General features: G+C 43.9%; 1 protein-coding gene across 1 annotated transcript in view; it reads left to right on the top strand.

Annotated features, from left to right (window-relative positions):
• Nucleotides 1-21,914, top strand: part of LOC143806512 (receptor-type tyrosine-protein phosphatase eta-like) — a 36,732-nt gene that overhangs the window by 10,330 nt on the left and 4,488 nt on the right. The window contains exons 6-8 of the mRNA XM_077287130.1: nucleotides 3,518-3,652; nucleotides 4,140-4,259; nucleotides 7,447-7,610. Of these exons, the coding sequence (XP_077143245.1) occupies nucleotides 3,518-3,652; nucleotides 4,140-4,259; nucleotides 7,447-7,610 (419 nt within the window). The remainder of the gene's footprint in view (nucleotides 1-3,517; nucleotides 3,653-4,139; nucleotides 4,260-7,446; nucleotides 7,611-21,914) is intronic.

Raw genomic sequence — 21,914 nt, 5'->3', positions numbered from 1 at the left:
GCTTGTGAACACTGTTTAAGGGTGGCCGAATAGTAGGTTTATGCACCACAGCAAGCCTTTGAAGGAGCCTACACCTTGAGGTTCGAGGGACTCCAGAGGCACCAGCAGCTTCAAATATCTGTTTGCTGCTTTGTAATGGCTTTTTAGCAGCTGCTCTCTTAATCCGATGAACTTGCCTGGCAGAAATCTTCCTCATTATGCCTTTATCAGCACAAACACATTTGTGCTCAGATACAGCCACAAATCTCTTAACAGTACGATGATCACGCTTAAGTTTTCGGAAAATTTCTAATGTTTTCATCCCTTCACCAAGGCATTGCACTATTTGATGCTTTTCAGCAGCAGAGATATCCTTTTTCTTTCCCATGTTACTTGAAAACTGTGACCTGCTTAATAATGTGGAACATCATTTTTAAGTAGTTTTCCTTTAATTAGAATCACCTGGAAAACCAATTATCACATGTGTTTAAGGCTACTTTTACACTAGCGTCGTACGACGAATTGCGTCGTTGCGACGTACCGACGCTAGCAGTGAATGCGCCGCACAACGGGGGCAGCAGATGCTGTTTTTCAACGCATCCGCTGCCCCATTGTGAGGTGCGGGGAGGCGGGGGCGGAGTTCCGGCCGCGCATGCGCGGTCGGAAAAGACGGTCTCGACGCACCAAAAAACGTTACATGCAACGTTTTTTGGTGGCGACGGACCGACGCAACATGACGCAACCATCGCACGACGGTTGCGACGTGTGGCAATGCGTCGCACTGCGTCGCTAATTCAAGTCTATGGAGAAAAAACGCATCCTGCAAGCACTTTTGCAGGATGCGTTTTTTCTACAAAACGACGCATAGCGACGTGCAGTGCACGACGCTAGTGTGAAAGTAGCCTAAGGCTACTTTCACACTGGCGTTAACTGCATTACGTCGCAATGCGTCGTTTTGCCGAAAAAACGCATCCTGCAAAAGTGCTTGCAGGATGCGTTTTTTCTGCATTGACTAACATTAGCGATGCATTTGCGACGCAATGACACACGTCGCAACCGTCGTGCGACGGTTGCGCCGTGCTGTGGCGGACCGTCGGGAGCAAAAAACGTTACATGTAACGTTTTTTGCTCCCGACGGTCCGCTTTTTCCGACCGCGCATGCGCGGCCGGAACTCCACCTCCCCGCACTTCCCCGCACCTCACAATGGGGCAGCGGATGCGCTGGAAAAATGCATCCGCTGCCCCCGTTGTGCGGCGGAGACAACGCTAGCGTCGGGAACCTCAGCCCGACGCTAGTGTGAAAGTAGCCTTAGATTGATTTCAGTGATCCATTGAGCCCTGAGACACAATACCATCCACGAGTTTATTTGAAAAACAAAACAATTAAATCTTTATGACACTTAAATCCAATTTGCATAATAATTTGGAACACAGTGTATATTATAATATATAATATTATTTATTTATATAGCACCATTAATTCCATGGTGCTGTACATGAGAAGGGGTTACATCAAAATACAAATATCACTTACAGTAACCAAACTAGCAATGGCAGACTGGTATATATATATTTAATTTAAATTTCCATCTTAATTATCTACGTGTACTGCAGGAGCATGCCCAGTAAGGGGGTGTTCACACATGCATTTCTGCTGCAGACCTCCTGCAGTGCTCTGCACACAGACACCATATTGATATGCTAATCATTTTAAAGAGAACCTGTCATGTTTAAAAAAAAAAATGTTGTCAATCTCAGGTATATAGCATTAAAATGCTGTCTGGCCGCTGAAATCACGGCTACTGGGAGGAAGCGAATTCATTCATATCCTTTTTGCACATGACAGTTTTGCTTTAAATTTGCTTGGCTGGTCATTTTACACTGAAGACATTTTTTGCATGATATTTCTTAAATTCTCAAGCACATTCCTAAAATTGTAATTTATAGTGGATTTTCACTGTATAAAAAACGTACCCTTGTCAGTAAAATACTCTGATCAGCTATGGCTTCTGTCTAGAATGATTCTGTCTGGATGGAAAGCCAGGACACGGCAAGCTTTGCTTTTAAAGGCAAAATCACTATTGCAAGCGATTTTGAAAAAACAATTATAGTGCGGACTCCTCTCATCCATCAGTACAGAGAGCCAGGCCCTGTCCTACAACATCAGGGTCTGACCTCACAAATGGTCTTTAGGCCTCTTTCACATTTCCATCTTTCTTTTTCCGTCACAATGCGTCATTTTGTGAAAAAAAAAACGGATCCAGCAAATGTTTCTGCTGGATCCGTTTTTTTTCTCATAGACTTGTATTTGTGAAGGATGGCCTTCCGTTTCATTCATCGTGCGCTGGATGCGTCGTAAAATTGCTGTCCATCGGGCGAAAAAAACGCACATAGAAACGTTTTTTGTGTACGTCGGAAAATCGCTCAGCGAAGGATCCTGCGCTGTTTGTCGTTGGCTATAATGGAAGCCTATGGACGCAGGATCCGTCGCTGACTGTCAGAAGCTGGAATCCAGCGACATACGCCATCTTTTGAAACTGGACATGCGTGGCAGAATTTCCCGTCAGGGAAATTCTCTTTTTACTATTGATGCTGCCTATGCAGTATCAATAGAAAAATATATAATGTTAAAAATAATTTAAGAAAAATCATGATATTCTTACCTTCCGGCAGCCCCCGCAGCCTTCCTGATGCTCCCGTTCCCAGTGATGCCTTGTGAAATGACCCGATGACGCAGCGGTGTCGCGAGACCACTACGTCATCACGGGTCATTGTCTCGCAAGGCATTACTGGGAACGGGAGCTGCTGGGAGCATCGGGAAGACTGCGGGGGACGCCGGAAGGTAAGAATATCACAATTTTTTATTTTTTTATTATTTTTAACATGTGTTGTGTTGTGTATGCGTTTTCGCAGCGGAAAAACGTGGCAAAGACTCATACACAACGTGTGCACATAGCCTCGACGGATCCGTCAAAAAACCGGACCCAGTGCATCTGTTTTTTACAATCTGCACAGGATCCGTCTTTTCAACATTTTGACGGATTGTGACTGATTGTAAAAAACGGAAGTGTGAAAGAGGCCTTAGGATGAAGGGGCAAAAATTCCCACAGATGCCTCCAAAAACTTGTAGAAAGAGAAGAGAGGGAGCCATTATATCTGCAGAGGGACGACCCCATATTAATTATTATTATTATTTATTTATATAGCACCATTGATTCCATGGTGCTGTACATGAGAAGGGGTTACATACAGATTACAGATATCACTTACAGTAAACAAACTAACAATTACAGACTGATACAGAAGGGCGAGGACCCTGCCCTTGCGGGCTTACATTCTGCAGGATTATGGGGAAGGAGATGGTAGGTTGGGGGTTGCAGGAGCTCCGGTGTTGGTTAATGTCTATGGATGTAGAATGGGAGGTCAGAAAAGCTCCTTTGGTGGGATGTTGGGGGGTGGCATATTTTTCCGTATACTGTAGATCTATAAATTTTGTACAGTGTGTTATATTATGTTGTTCTTCTTGTCTCTTTTCCAGGGTTACAATTCTACAAAAGAGTACATTGCAGCACAGGGTCCTCTACCAAGGACTGTCAATGATTTCTGGCGTATGATATGGGAAAAAAATGTTCGGGCCGTAATTATGCTCACAAAATGTGTTGAGCTCGGAAAGGTAAAACAATCAAGTTAAGGCTTATGTGCATCACTTGACGTTTTTATTTTTTTTAATGACTGAAACATTTTAATTATATGGGAATAGCAGCCGTGTAAGGGGCTTAACAACGGTTATTGACTGATATGACCTGCTTTAATTCTTTTTGGTGGTTTTTTGTACTCCATTAGTTACTACCTGCTTTAATGGACTTGCGGTACTTTGGGAGCGAGGTGTGATCCTCTCTCTGCCTTGGTGTTATAAATTGCTTATTTTGACTTTTGTTGTAAGTGCAATTTTGCAAATATTTCTCTTTCCAATCTTTGTTGTATTTTTCTAAGAGGCTGTAAGAATGATCTATAGTGTTGATCTATAAAGTACCGTATATGCATATGCATATGCTACATGTTGCATTATGTCTCAGATAGGCAGCGGTGTGATACATGTTGGCACTATATAAGCAACAAAGGGCTAAAAGGTAACTCTATTGTATCTTATGATATTTTAGGTTAAGAGTGAAGAATATTGGCCCCAGAGAAGTGCAAGGATTTATGGAAATCTTTCTATATCCATGAACGATGAACATGTTCTACAGGACTGGACAACCAGAGATTTTACATTAGTGGATGTGAGTTACCAGACTTTATTGCTTCATATACAGATGGAAGAGAACAGTTGATGAAGATCGCTGGGACCCCTACTGATCCATGGCACTGAATGAGGAAGCGCTCAGTCTTTGGGTCACATGACACAGTGTGACTTTCTACTGCGTGTCTGTGACAGTGAAAAAGGCAATCTATTACCATTCCTAAGGTGTCTCAGACACCTGATGATTATTACTATTTGTTTTTAGAGCACCTTGATTCCATATTGTTGTTCATGAGAAGGGGTTACATACAAAATATAAATTACAGAGAACAAACTAACAATGATAGACTCATACTGAAAGGAAAGACCTTTGCATTTGCGGGCATACAGTCTAATGGGAAGGAGACAGTAGGTTAAGGGTTTTTCATTAGTTCCGGTAGTGATGAGGTGGCACCGAGGTTATTGCAGGCTGTCGGTTTCTTAAACAGTTGCGTTCAGTTCAGTTCAGTTAAGTCTGAAGGATCCGAATGTGGAAGATAATCAGCATGTTGGAGCACAGAATTCCAGAGGATGGCAGACACTAGGGCGAAATCTTGAAGGCAATAGGGTGAGGAGCGAATAAGTGTGGAGAAGAGGAGGTATTTAGAGGATTGGTAGTTACGTGCTGGAAGATATCGGGAGATTAGTTCGGAGATGTATGGAGGAAACAGATTATGGACGGCTTTGTAGGTCAATATTAGTAGTTTGAGCTGGATACATTGGTGAATTGGGAGGCAATGAAGGGATTTGCAGAGGGGAGAAGTGGAGAAAGGTGAATTAGTTGGGCAGCAGAGTTAAGGACAGACTGGAGAGGTGCGAGAGTATTAGCTGTGAGGCCACAGAGGAGGGTATTGCAGTAGTCATGGCAGGAGATGATGATGGCATACACTAATATTTTAGTAGATTCAGGTTTGAGGAAAGGACAAATTCTGGAAATATTTTTGAGTTGGAGGCAGCATGAGATAGCGAGAGCTTGGATGTTTGGTTTGAAAGACTAAGCAGAGTTGAGGGTAACTCCCAAGGCAGCAGACTTCCAATACAGGGGAAAGCATGATGTCATTTATTGTGATAGATCAGTTAGGGGCATTAGGTGAGATGGAGGAAAGATTGAGTTCAGGTTTGTCCACATTGAGCTTTAGGAAGTGTAATGAGAAGAAGGATGATATGGCTGATAGACACTCTGGGATTCGGGACAGCAGAGAGGTGACGTCTGGGCCAGAGAGGTAGATCTGAGTATCCTCATATAAGTGGTAATAGAAGCCATGGGATTATATGAGTTGTCCCAGGCAAAAGCTATAGATTGGGAAAAGTAGGACAGAATCTTGAAGGACCTCGACAAAGAGAGGGCGGGATGAGAAGGTAGTGTGGAAGTGGGACACTCTTAATGTGTGATTGGAGAGATGTGAGGAGAATTAGGAGAGGGCAAAGTCTTTGATGCCAAGGGAAGAGAGGATCTGTAGTAGGAGGGAATGGTCGACTGTCGAAGGCAGAGGATAGGTCTAGAAAGAGGAATATAGAGAATTGTCTCTTAGCTTTGGCAGTAAGTCGTTCGTAATTTTGGTCAGCGCAGTTTCTGTGGAGTGGTGTGGACGGAAGCTGAATTGTAGGTCGTCAAAGAGGTAGATAGATGAGACATGGAAGGAAAGTTCAGCATGGCCATTCTGTTCGATGAGCTCGGAGATAAGCAGGAGCAGTGATGTGGGGCAATAGCTGGACGCAGAGGTCAGGTCGAGTGATGATTTCTTCAGGATAGGTGTGATCATGGCATGCTTGAAAGCAGAGGGGAAGGTACAAGAAGTTAGCAGTAGGTTTAAGAGATGGGTTAGAGCTGGGATAAGTGTGGTGGTGAGGTTGGTGAGGAGATGGGATGGGGTCGAGTGCACAAGTGGTGAGGTGTGCTTTTGAGAGGAGATGAGTAAGCTCTCCTTCAGTGATGGTGAGCAGGAAGGTTATGGGAGAGGGACAGTGACCTGTTATACATAGGAGTTGTGGTGCAGAAGCAGTAAATATTTGCCTTGTTTGGTTGATCTCATTTTTTAAATGTGTTGCAAAGTCTTCTGCAGAGATGATGGGTCTCGGAAGGGCGGTGGTGGGTGGAGGATGGAATTAAAGCTTTTGAATAGCTGGTTGGGCTTGTAGGATAAAGAAGATACAGCGGTGGTGAAGTAGTCTTGTTTAGCAGAGGTGAGGGCCAACTTGAATATGAATTTTGCATGTTTAAATGAGGTGAAGTCTTCCTGTGAGTACGTTATCTTCCAGCACCACTACCTGATGACACAGTATAGTATCCAAAACACATTAGGGGTGCACTGAGGGGATTTCTTGTTCATTTTCATATACTCTGTACTTATTTAAGAATTGATTTACAAACAATATACAGCAAATAAACCACAATATAGTAATGAAAACCATCCTAATTGAGAACTACCGGTATATGGCTTTTGGCCAGTACACAGTTGCATTTAGTCACTATTTATTGACCCACATAGATTTTCCTTCTGATAATAACCCTTTAAAATACATCACGTTTATATATTGTTTGATGGAAGCCAGTTTATGAAAACGGAGCCCCGTTCTCAGGATCGTTGGTGGGGAAGGGGTTCCATCTGTCAAAACCACAGCAATCTGTCAGTTATCCCCTATCCATAACTTTGTATCCCTTTTAAGAGGTGTAAATAGTGAAGTATCAAAGGATTACTGACACATTACCTATACTATCCAACAAAGCACACAGAAGATTTTCTTACAACTAGTTCTTTGCTGCATATTCTAAAGTCACAATCATTGCCACAATCTGCTTTACATATGCGCTATATAAATGTATATTCACAGGTATGGCTTCTGAGAAAATGTTAATTTAATTGTCACGGACAGATGGCTGAAGAATGTTTTCAAAACGCTTTATTCTTGCCAAGCTGCATATATTATCATTACTTTTATTTCCTCTTGGGAACAGATTTATATAAAAAGAGTAAAAGCAGAAAAAAAAATTATATCAGATCATGTATGTGATGATACATTCACGAAACCAAGGTTATAAAATATTAGTGCAAAGATAAACCTATTGCATGACAGTAATGGATTGAAGTGGATTGAATGCTATCTGGAACCTTCCCCCCTTGTACCACTGCATATTTACTATTTCGAACTATAGAAATCATCACTTTATTTTGTCTTTTTTTATTTAGATGAAGACAAGACAGAGTAAAGTAGTCCGGCATTTCCATTTTACAGCTTGGCCAGACCACGGCGTTCCGAAGGCAACCAGTGTTCTAATAGAATTTAGAAATTTAGTTCGTGAATACGTGACGAATGACGACTCAATGCATTCACCTATAGTGGTTCACTGCAGGTATGTGCAAAGCTTAGATAATGAGTGATCATCAAATGACCATGCGAGAGGACTATAAAAACTAGTCCAAGTAAAAATAGCTGGAGTTTGTTTGCTGAGGGAAGCAACACTGTTCTTGTACTTGGCTAGTTGCTATCAGAAGAAGAAGTCAAAATTTGCTGGACAAATCATCAACCATCTTAAATATGCAGATGATACAACATTTATGGCGACTAGTGTAGATTGAATGAAGGTCTTCTTACGAAGTGTCAAGATGGAAAGCCCGAGCGTGGGACTCCTACTCAACACGAAAAGGACAGATATTCACTACTGCCAGATGTCATACATATACAGTTGCATCTCAAAAAATTAGAATATCATCAAAAAGTTAATTTATTTCAGTTCTTCAATACAAAAAGTGAAACTCCTATATTATATAGCGTCATTACAAACAATGATCTATTTCATGTGTTTATTTCTGTTAATGTTGATGATTATGGCTTACAGACAATGAAAACCCAAAAGTCATTATCTCAGTAAATTAGAATACTTTATAACACCAGGTTGAAAAAATGATTTTAACCCCTTCATGACCTTGGGATTTTTCGTTTTTCCGTGTTCGTTTTTCACTCTCCTCCTTCCCAGAGCCATAACTTTTTTATTTTTCCGTCAATTTGGCCATGTGAGGGCTTATTTTTTGCGGGACGAGTTGTACTTTTGAACGACATCATTGGTTTTACCATGTCGTGTACTAGAAAACGGGAAAAAAATTCCAAGTGCGGTAAAATTGCAAAAAAAGTGCAATCCCACGCTTGTTTTTTGCTTGGCTTTTTTGCTAGGTTCACTAAATGCTAAAACTGACCTGCCATTATGATTCTCCAGGTCACTACGAGTTCATAGACACCTAACATGACTAGGTTATTTTTCACCTAAGTGGTGAAAAACAAATTCCAAACTTTGCAAAAAAAAAAAGCGCCATTTTCCGATACTCGTAGCGTCTCCATTTTTCGTGATCTGGGGTCAGGTGAGGGCTTATTTTTTGCGTGCCGAGCTGGTGTTTTTAATGATAGCATTTTGGTGCAGATACGTTCTTTTGATCGCCCGTTATTGCATTTTAATGCAATGTCGCGGCGACCAAAAGAACGTAATTCTGGGGTTTCAAATTTTTTTCTCGTTACGCCATTTAGCGATCAGGTAAATGCTTTTTTTTTTATTGATAGATCGGGCGATTCTGAACACGGCAATACCAAATATGTGTAGGTTTTTTGTTTTTTTTTATTGATTTATTTTGATTGGGGCGAAAGGGGGGTGATTTAAACTTTTATATTTTTTTTATTTTTTTCACATTTTTTTTCACATATTTTTTTAACTTTTGCCATGCTTCAATAGCCTCCATGGGAGGCTAGAAGCAGGCACAGCACGATCGCCTCTGCTACATAGCAGCGATCTGCTGTTCGCTGCTATGTAGCAGAAAATCAGGTGTGCTGTGAGCGCCGACCACAAGGTGGCGCTCACAGCTGCCGGGGGTCAGTAACCATAGAGGTCTCAAGGACCTCTATGGTTACAATGCTGAAGCATCGCCGACCCCCGATCATGTGACGGGGGTCGGCGATGATGTCATTTCCGGCCGGATGCGCTAGTTAAATGCCGCTGTCAGCGTTTGACAGCGGCATTTAACTAGTTAATAGCGGCGGGTGAATCGCGATTTCACCCGCCGCTATTGCGGGCACATGTCAGCTGTTCAAAACAGCTGACATGTCCCGGCTTTGATGCGGGCTCACCGCGGAGCCCTGCATCAAAGCAGGGGAGCTGACCTCGGACGTACTATCCCGTCCGAGGTCAGTAAGGGGTTAAAATCCGAAATGTTGGCCTACTGAAATGTATGTTCAGTAAATGCACTCAATACTTGGTTGGGGCTCCTTTTGCATCAATTACTGCTTCAATGCGGCGTGGCATGGTGGCGATCAGCCTGTGGCACTGCTGAGGGGTTATGGAAGCCCAGGTTGCTTTATAGCAGCCTTCAGCTCGTCTGCATTGTTGGGTCTGGTGTCTCTCATCTTGCTCTTGACAATACTCCATATATTCTCTATGGGGTTAAGGTCAGGCGAGTTTGCTGCCAATCAAGCACAGTGATACTGTTTTGTAAACCAGGTATAGGTACTTTTGGCAGTGTGGACAGGGGCCAAGTCCTGCTGGAGAATGAAATTTCCATCTCCAAAAAGCTTGTCGGCAGAGGGAAGCATGAAGTGCTCTAAAATTTCCTGGTAGACGGCTGCGCTGACTTTGGTCTTGATAAAGCGCAGTGGACCTACACCGGCAGATGACATGACTCCCGAAACCATCATTGACTGTGGATAGTTCACACTAGACCTTGGAAATCAAGGTCCCAGAGTCTGGAGGAAGAGTGGAGAGGCCACAATCCAAGCTGCTTAAGGTCTAGTGTGAAGTTTCCACAATAACTGATGGTTTGGGAAGCCATGTCATCTGCTGGTGTAGGTCCACTGTGTTTTATCAAGACCAAAGTCAGTGCAGCCGTCTAAAAGGAAATTTTTAATTTTAGAGCGCTTCATGCTTCCCTCTGCTGACAAGATTTTGGAGATGTAAATTTCCTTCTCCAGCAGGACTTGGCTCCTGTCCACACTGCCAAAAGTACCAATACCTGGTTTAAAAAAACAACAGTATCACTGTGCTTGATTGGCAGCAAACTCTCCTGACCTTAGCCCCACAGAGAATCTATGGGGTATTTTAAAGAGGAAGATGAGCGACACCAGACCCAACAATGCAGACGAGCTGAAGGCTGCTATCAAGGCAACTTGGGCTTCCATAACACATCAGCAGTGCCACAGGCTGATCGCCTTCATGCCACGCCGCATTGATGCAGTAATTGATGCAAAAGGAGCCCCGACCAAGTATTGAGTGCATTTACTGAATATACATTTCAGTAGGCCAACATTTCTGTTTTTGAAATATTTTTTTTTAAACTGGTGTTATAAAGTACCGTATATACTCGAGTGTTGTGAATTCGGTTTGTGGGCTCCCCCGGTGGTCTGTTATGGTAGTGTCTCTTATGTGCCTTCCTCCATCTCTGATTACCTGTCGCCACCCTCTTGGGGAGTTTCCTATTTAAGGCTGCTTGGCTGTTAGTCACATGCCGGCCAACAATGTGCTAGTAGCATTCTGTTGCATTCACCTGCCTCAAGTTCCAGTTCAGCTAAGTTGAATTTTGTTTCTTGTTTTGCTATTTTTGTCCAGCTATCTGCAATGTGACTCTTCAGTGCTGGAAGCTCTTGTGGACAGAAAATTACTACTCCAGTGGCATGAGTTGTCACTGGAGTTTAAAGTAATTTCTGGATGGTGTTTTTGAATAGTGATTTTTAGGTCGACCGTGAAGTAACTCTTTCCTGTCCTTCTGCTATCTAGTAAGCGGACCTCACTGTGCTAAATCTGCTGTTCATCCTACGTATGTCATTTCCTCTGAACTCACCGTCAATATCTGTGGGGGCCTACTATCATCTTTTGGGGTTCCTCACTGGAGGTAAGGCAGGCCTGTATGTTCCTCTTATAGGGGTAGTTAGATCTCCGGCTGGCGCGTGGTGTCTAGGGCATCGTAGGTACATCCCCCGGCTACTGTAAGTGTTGGGTCAGGTTCAGGTCACGGTCGACCTTAGTTTCCATCACCCGAGAGCTAGTCCGTTTTGTATTCTTTTCCCATGGTCATTGGGGTAACCATAACAGTTTGGCCGGCCAGTAAAAAATCTATGTGTTAAAATATGCACTAAAGTAGGAAGGAGAAGAAAAGGTTTTTTTTTTTTTTCTGTGTTTGAAAGTGCACCTTAGTTTGATCATTTGTATTTCTTGCTTAAATTGCAGTCTTCAGCCTTTTTTTTTTCTCCTCTCCTCTTAACATCTGAATGCTTGGGTTACACCCATTTGAAACATGGATCCACAGAGTTTAGTTGCAGGTTTGAATAACCTTGCGACAAAAGTACAGAACCTACAAGATTTTGTTATACGTGCTCCAATGTCTGAACCTAAGATTCCTCTGCCTGAATACTTTACCGGAGACAGATCCCGGTTTTTGAGTTTCAGAGAAAATTGCAAATTGTTTTTGTCTCTGAGATCTCACTCTGCTGGTGATCAGACTCAACAAGTTAAAATTGTTATCTCTCTACTGCGCGGCGACCCACAAAGTTGGGCATTTGCATTATCGCCAGGGGATCCTGCGTTGTTAAATGTAGATGCGTTTTTTCAGGCTTTGGGGTTGCTTTATGAAGAACCTAATTTGGAGATTTTGGCTGAGAAAGCCTTGATAGCTCTTTCCCAAGGGCAAGATGAAGCTGAGATATACTGCCAGAAATTCCGTAAATGGTCGGTGCTTACTAAATGGAATGAGTGCGCTTTAGCAGCTAATTTCAGAGAAGGTCTCTCTGATGCCGTGAAGGATGTCATGGTGGGGTTCCCTGTGCCTACAGGTCTGAATGATGCCATGAAATTGGCTATCCAGATTGATCGGCGTTTGCGGGAGCGCAAATCTGTGCACCATATGGCGGGGTCTTCTGAGGAAGAATCTGTGCACCATATGGCGGTATCTTCTGAGCAAAAACCTGTGCACCATATGGCGGTGTCTTCTGAGCAAAGACCTGTGCACCATTTGGCGGTGACCTCTGAAAAGGCATTAGAGCATATGCAATGCGATCGTGTTTTGTCTAGAGGCGAACGTCAAAATTACAGGCGCAAAAATGGATTGTGCTTCTACTGTGGAGATCCAGCTCATGTTATATCAGCATGCTCTAAACGTATAAATAAGGTTGATAAAAAGGTTGATAAATCTTTTTCTACAGGTACCTTGCAGTCAAAATTTCTTTTGTCCGTGACATTGATTTGTACCTTATCATCTGTGACTGTGAATGCTTATGTGGATTCTGGCGCCGCTCTGAGTCTCATGGATTGGTCCTTTGCCAAGCGTTGTGGGTTTGATTTGGAGCCGTTGGAAGTTTCTATTCCCCTGAAGGGTATTGATTCTACACCTTTGGCTAGCAATAAACCACAATATTGGACACAAGTGACTATGCGTCTTACCCCAGACCATCAGGAGATTATTCGTTTCCTTGTATTATATAACCTACATGATGTCTTAGTGCTTGGATTACCATGGTTACAGATTCATAATCCCGTCTTGGACTGGAAATCTATGTCTGTGTTGAGCTGGGGATGTCGGGGTATTCATGGGGATGCACCTTTGGTTCCTATTTCTTCATCTACTCCCTCTGAGATCCCAGCATTTCTGTCAGATTTTTATGATGTCTTTCAAGAGCCTAAAGTTGATTCTCTCCCTCCCCACAGAGAGTGTGACTGCGCTATTGAATTGATCCCCGGTAGTAAGTTTCCTAAGGGTCGCTTGTTTAATTTGTCTGTGCCCGAACATACTGCTATGCGGGAGTATATCAGAGAATCCTTGGAAAAGGGTCATATTCGCCCCTCGTTGTCTCCACTAGGGGCAGGATTTTTCTTTGTAGGTAAAAAGGATGGTTCATTGAGACCTTGTATCGACTATCGACTTTTGAATAAGATTACAGTTAAATACCAGTACCCGTTACCTTTACTGACTGATCTGTTTGCTCGTATAAAGGGGGCTAAGTGGTTCACTAAGATCGATCTACGTGGTGCGTATAATTTGGTGCGGATTAAGCAGGGGGATGAGTGGAAGACCGCATTTAATACGCCTGAAGGCCATTTTGAGTATTTGGTAATGCCTTTCGGTCTCGCAAATGCCCCTTCCGTTTTTCAGTCCTTTATGCACGATATTTTCCGTGAATATCTGGATAAGTTTATGATTGTGTATTTGGATGATATTCTTGTTTTTTCGGAGGACTGGGAATCTCACGTTCAACAGGTCAGGAGAGTTTTTCAGGTTTTGCGAGCTAATTCTCTTTTTGTAAAGGGCTCAAAGTGTAGTTTTGGAGTTCAGAGAATTTCCTTTTTGGGATATATTTTTTCCCCTTCATCTATGGAGATGGATCCTGTCAAGGTCCAGGCTATTTGTGATTGGATGCAACCTACTTCTTTGAAGAGTCTGCAAAAGTTCTTGGGTTTTGCTAATTTCTATCGCCGATTTATAGCGGGTTTTTCTGCCATTGCTAAACCTTTGACTGATTTGACCAAAAAGGGTGCTGATGTTGCTAATTGGTCCTCTGCGGCTGTGGAGGCCTTTCAAGAGCTTAAGCGCCGCTTTTCTTCCGCTCCTGTGTTGCGCCAACCTGATGTGTTACTTCCGTTCCAGGTTGAGGTGGATGCTTCGGAGATCGGAGCAGGTGCAGTTTTGTCGCAGAAAGATCCTGACTGCTCAGTAATGAGACCATGTGCGTTTTTCTCTCGAAAATTTTCGCCCGCTGAGCGAAATTATGATGTGGGAAATCGGGAACTTCTGGCCATGAAGTGGGCGTTTGAGGAGTGGCGTCATTGGCTTGAGGGTGCTAGACACCAGGTGGTGGTCCTCACTGACCACAAGAATCTAATTTATCTTGAGTCGGCCAGGCGTCTGAATCCTAGACAGGCGCGCTGGTCGTTGTTTTTCTCCCGATTTAACTTTGTGGTGTCATATCTGCCTGGGTCCAAGAATGTGAAGGCGGATGCCCTCTCTAGGAGTTTTGAGCCTGACTCGCCTGGTGATTCCGAACCTACCGGCATCCTGAAGGATGGGGTGATATTGTCAGCTGTCTCCCCAGACCTGCGGCGTTCTTTGCAGGAGTTTCAGGTGGATAGGCCTGATCGCTGTCCGCCTGGTAGACTGTTTGTCCCTGATGATTGGACCAGTAGAGTTATCTCGGAGGTTCATTCTTCCGCGTTGACAGGTCATCCTGGAATTTTTGGCACCAGGGATTTGGTGTCTAGGTCCTTCTGGTGGCCTTCTTTGTCTCGAGATGTGCGCATGTTTGTGCAGTCTTGTGATGTTTGTGCTCGGGCCAAGCCCTGCTGTTCTAGGGCCAGTGGGTTGTTGTTGCCCTTGCCTATTCCTAAGAGGCCTTGGACGCACATCTCTATGGACTTTATTTCTGACCTTCCGGTTTCTCGTAGGATGTCTGTCATCTGGGTGATTTGTGACCGTTTTTCCAAGATGGTTCATTTGGTACCTTTACCCAAATTGCCCTCCTCCTCTGAGTTGGTTCCTCTATTTTTTCAGAATGTGGTGCGTTTGCATGGTATTCCTGAGAATATAGTGTCTGACAGGGGTACTCAGTTTGTGTCTAGATTTTGGCGGACGTTCTGTGCCAGGATGGGTATCGATTTGTCTTTTTCGTCTGCATTCCATCCTCAGACTAATGGCCAGACTGAGCGTACTAATCAGACCTTGGAGACTTACTTGAGGTGTTTTGTGTCCGCTGATCAGGATGATTGGCTTGACTTTTTGCCATTGGCAGAGTTTGCCCTTAACAATCGGGCTAGTTCTGCCACTTTGGTTTCTCCATTTTTTTTGTAATTCAGGGTTTCACCCTCGGTTTTCGTCCGGTCAATTGGAGTCTTCGGATTGTCCTGGAGTGGATGCTGTGGTTGATAGGATGCATCAGATTTGGGGACAGGTTGTGGACAATCTGAAGTTGTCCCAGGAGAAGACTCAACAGTTCACTAATCGTCATCGGCGTATTGGTCCTCGTCTTTGTGTTGGGGACCTGGTGTGGCTGTCTTCTCGATTTGTTCCTATGAAGGTCTCGTCTCCTAAGTTTAAGCCTCGGTTTATCGGCCCTTATAGGATTCTGGAGGTTCTTAATCCTGTGTCCTTTCGTTTGGACCTCCCAGCATCTTTTAATATCCATAATGTTTTCCATCGGTCATTATTGCGGAGGTATGAGGTACCGGTTGTTCCTTCTGCTGATCCACCTGCTCCTGTGTTGGTTGAGGGTGAATTGGAGTATGTGGTGGAAAAGATCTTGGACTCCCGTGTTTCCAGACGGAAACTTCAGTATCTGGTTAAGTGGAAAGGTTATGGCCAGGAGGATAATTCTTGGGTGACAGCATCCGATGTTCATGCTCCCGATTTGGTTCGTGCATTTCATAGTGCTCATCCAGGTCGCCCTGGTGGTTCTGGTGAGGGTTCGGTGCCCCCTCCTTAAGGGGGGGGTACTGTTGTGAATTCGGTTTGTGGGCTCCCCCGGTGGTCTGTTATGGTAGTGTCTCTTATGTGCCTTCCTCCATCTCTGATTACCTGTCGCCACCCTCTTGGGGAGTTTCCTATTTAAGGCTGCTTGGCTGTTAGTCACATGCCGGCCAACAATGTGCTAGTAGCATTCTGTTGCATTCACCTGCCTCAAGTTCCAGTTCAGCTAAGTTGAATTTTGTTTCTTGTTTTGCTATTTTTGTCCAGCTATCTGCAATGTGACTCTTCAGTGCTGGAAGCTCTTGTGGACAGAAAATTACTACTCCAGTGGCATGAGTTGTCACTGGAGTTTAAAGTAATTTCTGGATGGTGTTTTTGAATAGTGATTTTTAGGTCGACCGTGAAGTAACTCTTTCCTGTCCTTCTGCTATCTAGTAAGCGGACCTCACTGTGCTAAATCTGCTGTTCATCCTACGTATGTCATTTCCTCTGAACTCACCGTCAATATCTGTGGGGGCCTACTATCATCTTTTGGGGTTCCTCACTGGAGGTAAGGCAGGCCTGTATGTTCCTCTTATAGGGGTAGTTAGATCTCCGGCTGGCGCGTGGTGTCTAGGGCATCGTAGGTACATCCCCCGGCTACTGTAAGTGTTGGGTCAGGTTCAGGTCACGGTCGACCTTAGTTTCCATCACCCGAGAGCTAGTCCGTTTTGTATTCTTTTCCCATGGTCATTGGGGTAACCATAACACTCGAGTATAAGCCGACCCGAGTATAAGCCGACCCCCCTAATTTTGCCACAAAAAACTGAGAAAACTTATTGACTCGAGTATAAGCCTAGGGTGGGAAATGCAGCAGCTACCGGTTAACGTCAAAAATGAAAATGGATATCAATAAAAGTAAAATTAATTGAGACATCAGTAGGTTAACTGTTTTTGAATATCCATATTGAATCAGGAGCCCCATATAATGCTCCATGCAGTTCATGATGGGCCCCATAAGATGCTCCATATTAAAATATGCCCCATACAATGCTGCACAAAAGTTAATAATGGCCCCATAAGACGCTCCATACATTATGGCCCCATGAGATGCTCCATACATTGTGGCCCCATGAGATGCTCCATACATTGTGGCCCCATGACATGCTCCACACATATATGGCCCCATGACATGCTCCTCATATATGGCCCCATGAGATGCTCCTCATATATGGCCCCATGAGATGCTCCTCATATATGGCCCCATGAGATGCTCCACATATATGGCCCCATGACATGCTCCTCATATATGGCCCCATGACATGCTCCACATATATGGCCCCATGAGATGCTCCACATATATGGCCCCATGACATGCTCCACATATATGGCCCCATGAGATGCTCCACATATATGGCCCCATGACATGCTCCTCATATATGGTCCCATGAGATGCTCCTCATATAGGGCCCCATGAGATGCTCCTCATATATGGCCCCATGACATGCTCCTCATATATGGCCCCATGACATGCTCCACATATATGGCCCCATGACATGCTCCACATATATGGCCCCATGAGATGCTCCTCATATATGGCCCCATGACATGCTCCACATATATGGCCCCATGAGATGCTCCACATATATGGCCCCATGACATGCTCCTCATATATGGCCCCATGAGATGCTCCTCATATATGGCCCCATGAGATGCTCCTCATATATGGCCCCATGACATGCTCCTCATATATGGCCCCATGACATGCTCCACATATATGGCCCCATGACATGCTCCACATATATGGCCCCATGACATGCTCCTCATATATGGCCCCATGACATGCTCCACATATATGGCCCCATGACATGCTCCACATATATGGCCCCATGACATGCTCCTCATATATGGCCCCATGACATGCTCCTCATATATGGCCCCATGACATGCTCCTCATATATGGCCCCATGAGATGCTCCTCATATATGGCCCCATGACATGCTCCACATATATGGCCCCATGACATGCTCCACATATATGGCCCCATGACATGCTCCACATATATGGCCCCATGACATGCTCCTCATATATGGCCCCATGACATGCTCCTCATATATGGCCCCATGACATGCTCCTCATATATGGCCCCATGAGATGCTCCTCATATATGGCCCCATGACATGCTCCTCATATATGGCCCCATGACATGCTCCTCATATATGGCCCCATGACATGCTCCTCATATATGGCCCCATGACATGCTCCTCATATATGGCCCCATGACATGCTCCTCATATATGGCCCCATGACATGCTCCTCATATATGGCCCCATGACATGCTCCTCATATATGGCCCCATGACATGCTCCTCATATATGGCCCCATGACATGCTCCTCATATATGGCCCCATGACATGCTCCTCATATATGGCCCCATGACATGCTCCACATATATGGCCCCATGACATGCTCCTCATATATGGCCCCATGACATGCTCCACATATATGGCACCATGACATGCTCCTCATATATGGCCCCATGACATGCTCCTCCTATATGGCCCCATGACATGCTCCACATATATGGCCCCATACGATGCTCCACACATTATTCCCCATATGCTGTTGCTACGATTAAAATAAAAAAAACATACTCACCTCTCTTCGCTCCGACCCCGGCATTTGCGATAGTCACCTTCCACGTTACATCGCTGCGCGCTGCTCTGTCTTCCATCCTCCGCACTGACTGTTCAGGCAGAGGGTGGCGCGCACATTAATCGCGTCATCGCGCCCTCTGACCTGTACAGTCACAGCCAGAGGACGGAAGACAGAGAGAGCAGCACGCAGCGATGGAACGGTGGACAGGTGACTATCGCGCAATGCTCCCCCTCCCCCGATATACTCACCCGCTCCCGGCGCGGTCCCTGGCAGCGTCTCACTGTCAGATGGTCTCCGGGAGCCGGCGGCATCTTCCTGTGTTCAGCGGTCACGTACCGCTCATTAATAGTAATGAGCGGTACCACGTGACCGCTCTACACAGGAAGATACCGCCGGCTCCCGGAGACCATCGGACATGCAGGGACCGCGCTAGGAGCAGGTGAGTATGTCACCGTGCCGCTCCCCCTCACCCGCCGACCCCCCCCCGCAGACACTGACTCGAGTATAAGCCGAGAGGGTAATTTTCAGCCCAAAAAAGTGGGCTGAAAATCTCGGCTTATACTCGAGTATATACGGTATTCTAATTTACTGAGATAATGACTTTTGGGATTCCATTGGCTGTAAGCCATAATCATCAACATTAACAGAAATAAACACGTGAAATAGATCACTCTGTGTGTAATGACTCTATATAATATATGAGTTTCACTTTTTGTATTGAAGAACTGAAATAAATTAACTTTTTGATGATATTCTAATTTTGTGAGATGCACCTGTATTTGAGATGGACGGCGACGAACTGGAAATTGTAAAGAACTTCAACCTACTCAGATCGATGATAACTCAAGATGCACCGACAACAACTGAAGTCAATAGGAGAATATCTATGGACAAATCAAAAGTGAACTCACTACACAAGGTCTTCAAATCGAAGAACATTTCCCTGGCAACGAAGACACGGCTCGTACATAGTTTGGTCTTTTCTGTGGTAACATTCGGAAGTGAAACATAGACGATAAAGAAACAAGACGGAAGGATGTTATCAAGACCATGGATGGCAAGAAGAACTAACAAATCAATTTTGGAACAAATTAATTCAGACAGATCACTGGAAGTAAGGATCACCAAGCTACGACTTGCCTGCTTTGGACACCTCATATGAAAAGAACAATCAGTGGTGAAAAATATTATGGGTTGAAGAATAGAAAGAAGAACACGAAGAAGAAGGTCACCAACCCAATGGCTTTATACTATCAAGATAACAATGGAGAAGACCCTTGTGGGCCTGTCTAGGCTTGCACAAGAATGACCTTCCTACCAAGTATTCATGCATCAAGTCGCAATGACTCAAGGTCGAGCCGAAGGCCGTTACATAATAATAGTTGCTATCCCGCTCCTCCAGATCAGTGTTATTTGGGATTTGTATGGTGGAGTTATTTGGCACTGTACAGAAGGAACTGTTGGGATGGTGTTTGATACTCTTATTTCAGCAGTCTGCGGAGAATTTACTGTTGTTTGTCCTTTTATTTGCAATTTTTTTTTATATATTATGGCTTTATATTTTCTCTGATTTTTTTTTCTCATCTAGTATCTCTTCCACACAAATAGTGGTTTTGCCCATGGGCCTCCATAGATGTGGATTGCTCACAATTGCTTCTGAATCCATTAACTTTGGGCCACTAACCTATTTTGGATTTCATTTCTTTCACAACGTGCAGTATAAATGACAAGATGGGTTTTATTCTGCACATCAGTATTAATATTCATATATATCCTATATTTTACTACTTTTGCACAATAGAAATCCTTTTAAAAATGTTTTTGTAACATACCATAAAGCTTTTTTATGTTTCCGCATATTTTATTTTTTTGCTTTGTTTTTTTTTTTGTTTTTTTTTTGCGGGATAGCCAGTAGTTTTCATTTTGGAGTACATAAACATTTTTTATGACTTTATTACATTCTTTTTTTTTATTTCTCTCCAGTCTGGGGATGCAAAAACACTGACATTGTTTTTAACTAATTGTGCCAGATAAATATAGTTTGATAAAATGGATCGTTAAGATTCCTGCTAAAAAAATGATGTGAGCTTTATTATTTTGTTACACAATAAAGCATTTTGTAATAATGGGAAAGGTTCATTTTTAATGTTTTTATATTTAGTTTTACTTTTTATTTTTTAAACTCATTAGGAGACTAGACCATGCAGTTAATTGATTGCTGATAGAATTTATGGCCATACTCCTGCATTGGCATGGCTTACGAGGAGTACAGAGATGACCAGTCTGAGGACCTTCATTAGGCCCTTGTATAATATTAAAAACCCTCTGGTACCCTATAATCACCTTTATAATTCTCTCTGATCTATACTTGTCATTCATGTACTAACTAAATTGTAGTAAACTGTGCTCAAATCTATGAAAAATTAACTTTCCTGTATCTTCTGACATGTAAAAAATATACTATCAGTTCCAGAACAAAAGGCACGTGGCCTCCTTGTGAGCACTATGCCCTTTTTAGTTATTGCTCATATATTCTGAACATTTGCTGTGCAGTCCATATTTCTGATGAAGGCCTGAGGGTTAGGGTACTGTCACACAGTGGCACTTTTGTCGCTACGACGGTACGATCCGTGACGTTCCAGCGATATCCATACGATATCGCTGTGTCTGACACGCAGCAGCGATCAGGGACCCTGCTGAGAATCGTACGTCGTAGCAGATCGTTTGGAACTTTCTTTCGTCGCTGGATCTCCCGCTGTCATCGTTGGATCGGTGTGTGTGACACTGATCCAACGATGCGTTCGCTTGTAACCAGGGTAAACATGGGGTTACTAAGCGCAGGGCCGCGCTTAGTAACCCAATGTTTACCCTGGTTACCATCGTAAAAGTAAAAAAAAAAAAAACGTACATACTCACATTCCGGTGTCCGTCAGGTCCCTTGCAGTCTGTTTCCCGCTCTGACTGACTCCCGGCCGGAAAGTAAGAGCAGAGCACAGCAGTGACGTCACCGCTGTGATCTGCTTTCACTTTACGGCGGCACTCAGTCAGAGCGGGAAGCAGACTGCAAGGGACCTGACGGACACCGGAATGTGAGTATGTACGGTTTTTTTTTTTTACTTTTACGATGGTAACCAGGGTAAACATCGGGTTACTAAGCGCGGCCCTGCGCTTAGTAACCCCATGTTTACCCTGGTTACCCGGGGCCTTCGGCATCGTTGGTCGCTGGAGAGCTGTCTGTGTGACAGCTCCCCAGCGACCACACAACGACTTTCCAGCGATCACGGCCAGGTCGTATCGCTGGTCGTGATCGTTGGAAAGTTGCAGAGTGTGACAGTACCCTTAGGATAGAATGAGATGTGTATATTTTAATTATCTACACATCAAATATATGGGCTTGAAAAGACAATTCTTTAGAGTGCCAAGGTTTTCTTTACCTACTGGATTACACAATTGTATACCACCTGTACACCCAACCTTGCAGAATGCTGTGTATCTTGCGACTCCATTGATTTTTTTTTTTTTTTACTAGTGTCTCAAGTCAGATTATAAAACAATGCAATGTATTTTTTGTAAAAGAGAAATCTTCATTGTGCAAT

Source organism: Ranitomeya variabilis, chromosome 2, assembly GCF_051348905.1.
Source record: "Ranitomeya variabilis isolate aRanVar5 chromosome 2, aRanVar5.hap1, whole genome shotgun sequence".
In the NCBI taxonomy this organism is placed as follows: domain Eukaryota; kingdom Metazoa; phylum Chordata; class Amphibia; order Anura; family Dendrobatidae; genus Ranitomeya; species Ranitomeya variabilis.
The sequence above is the reverse complement of the archived record's forward strand: the minus strand, read 5'-3'. Positions and strand labels throughout refer to the sequence as shown.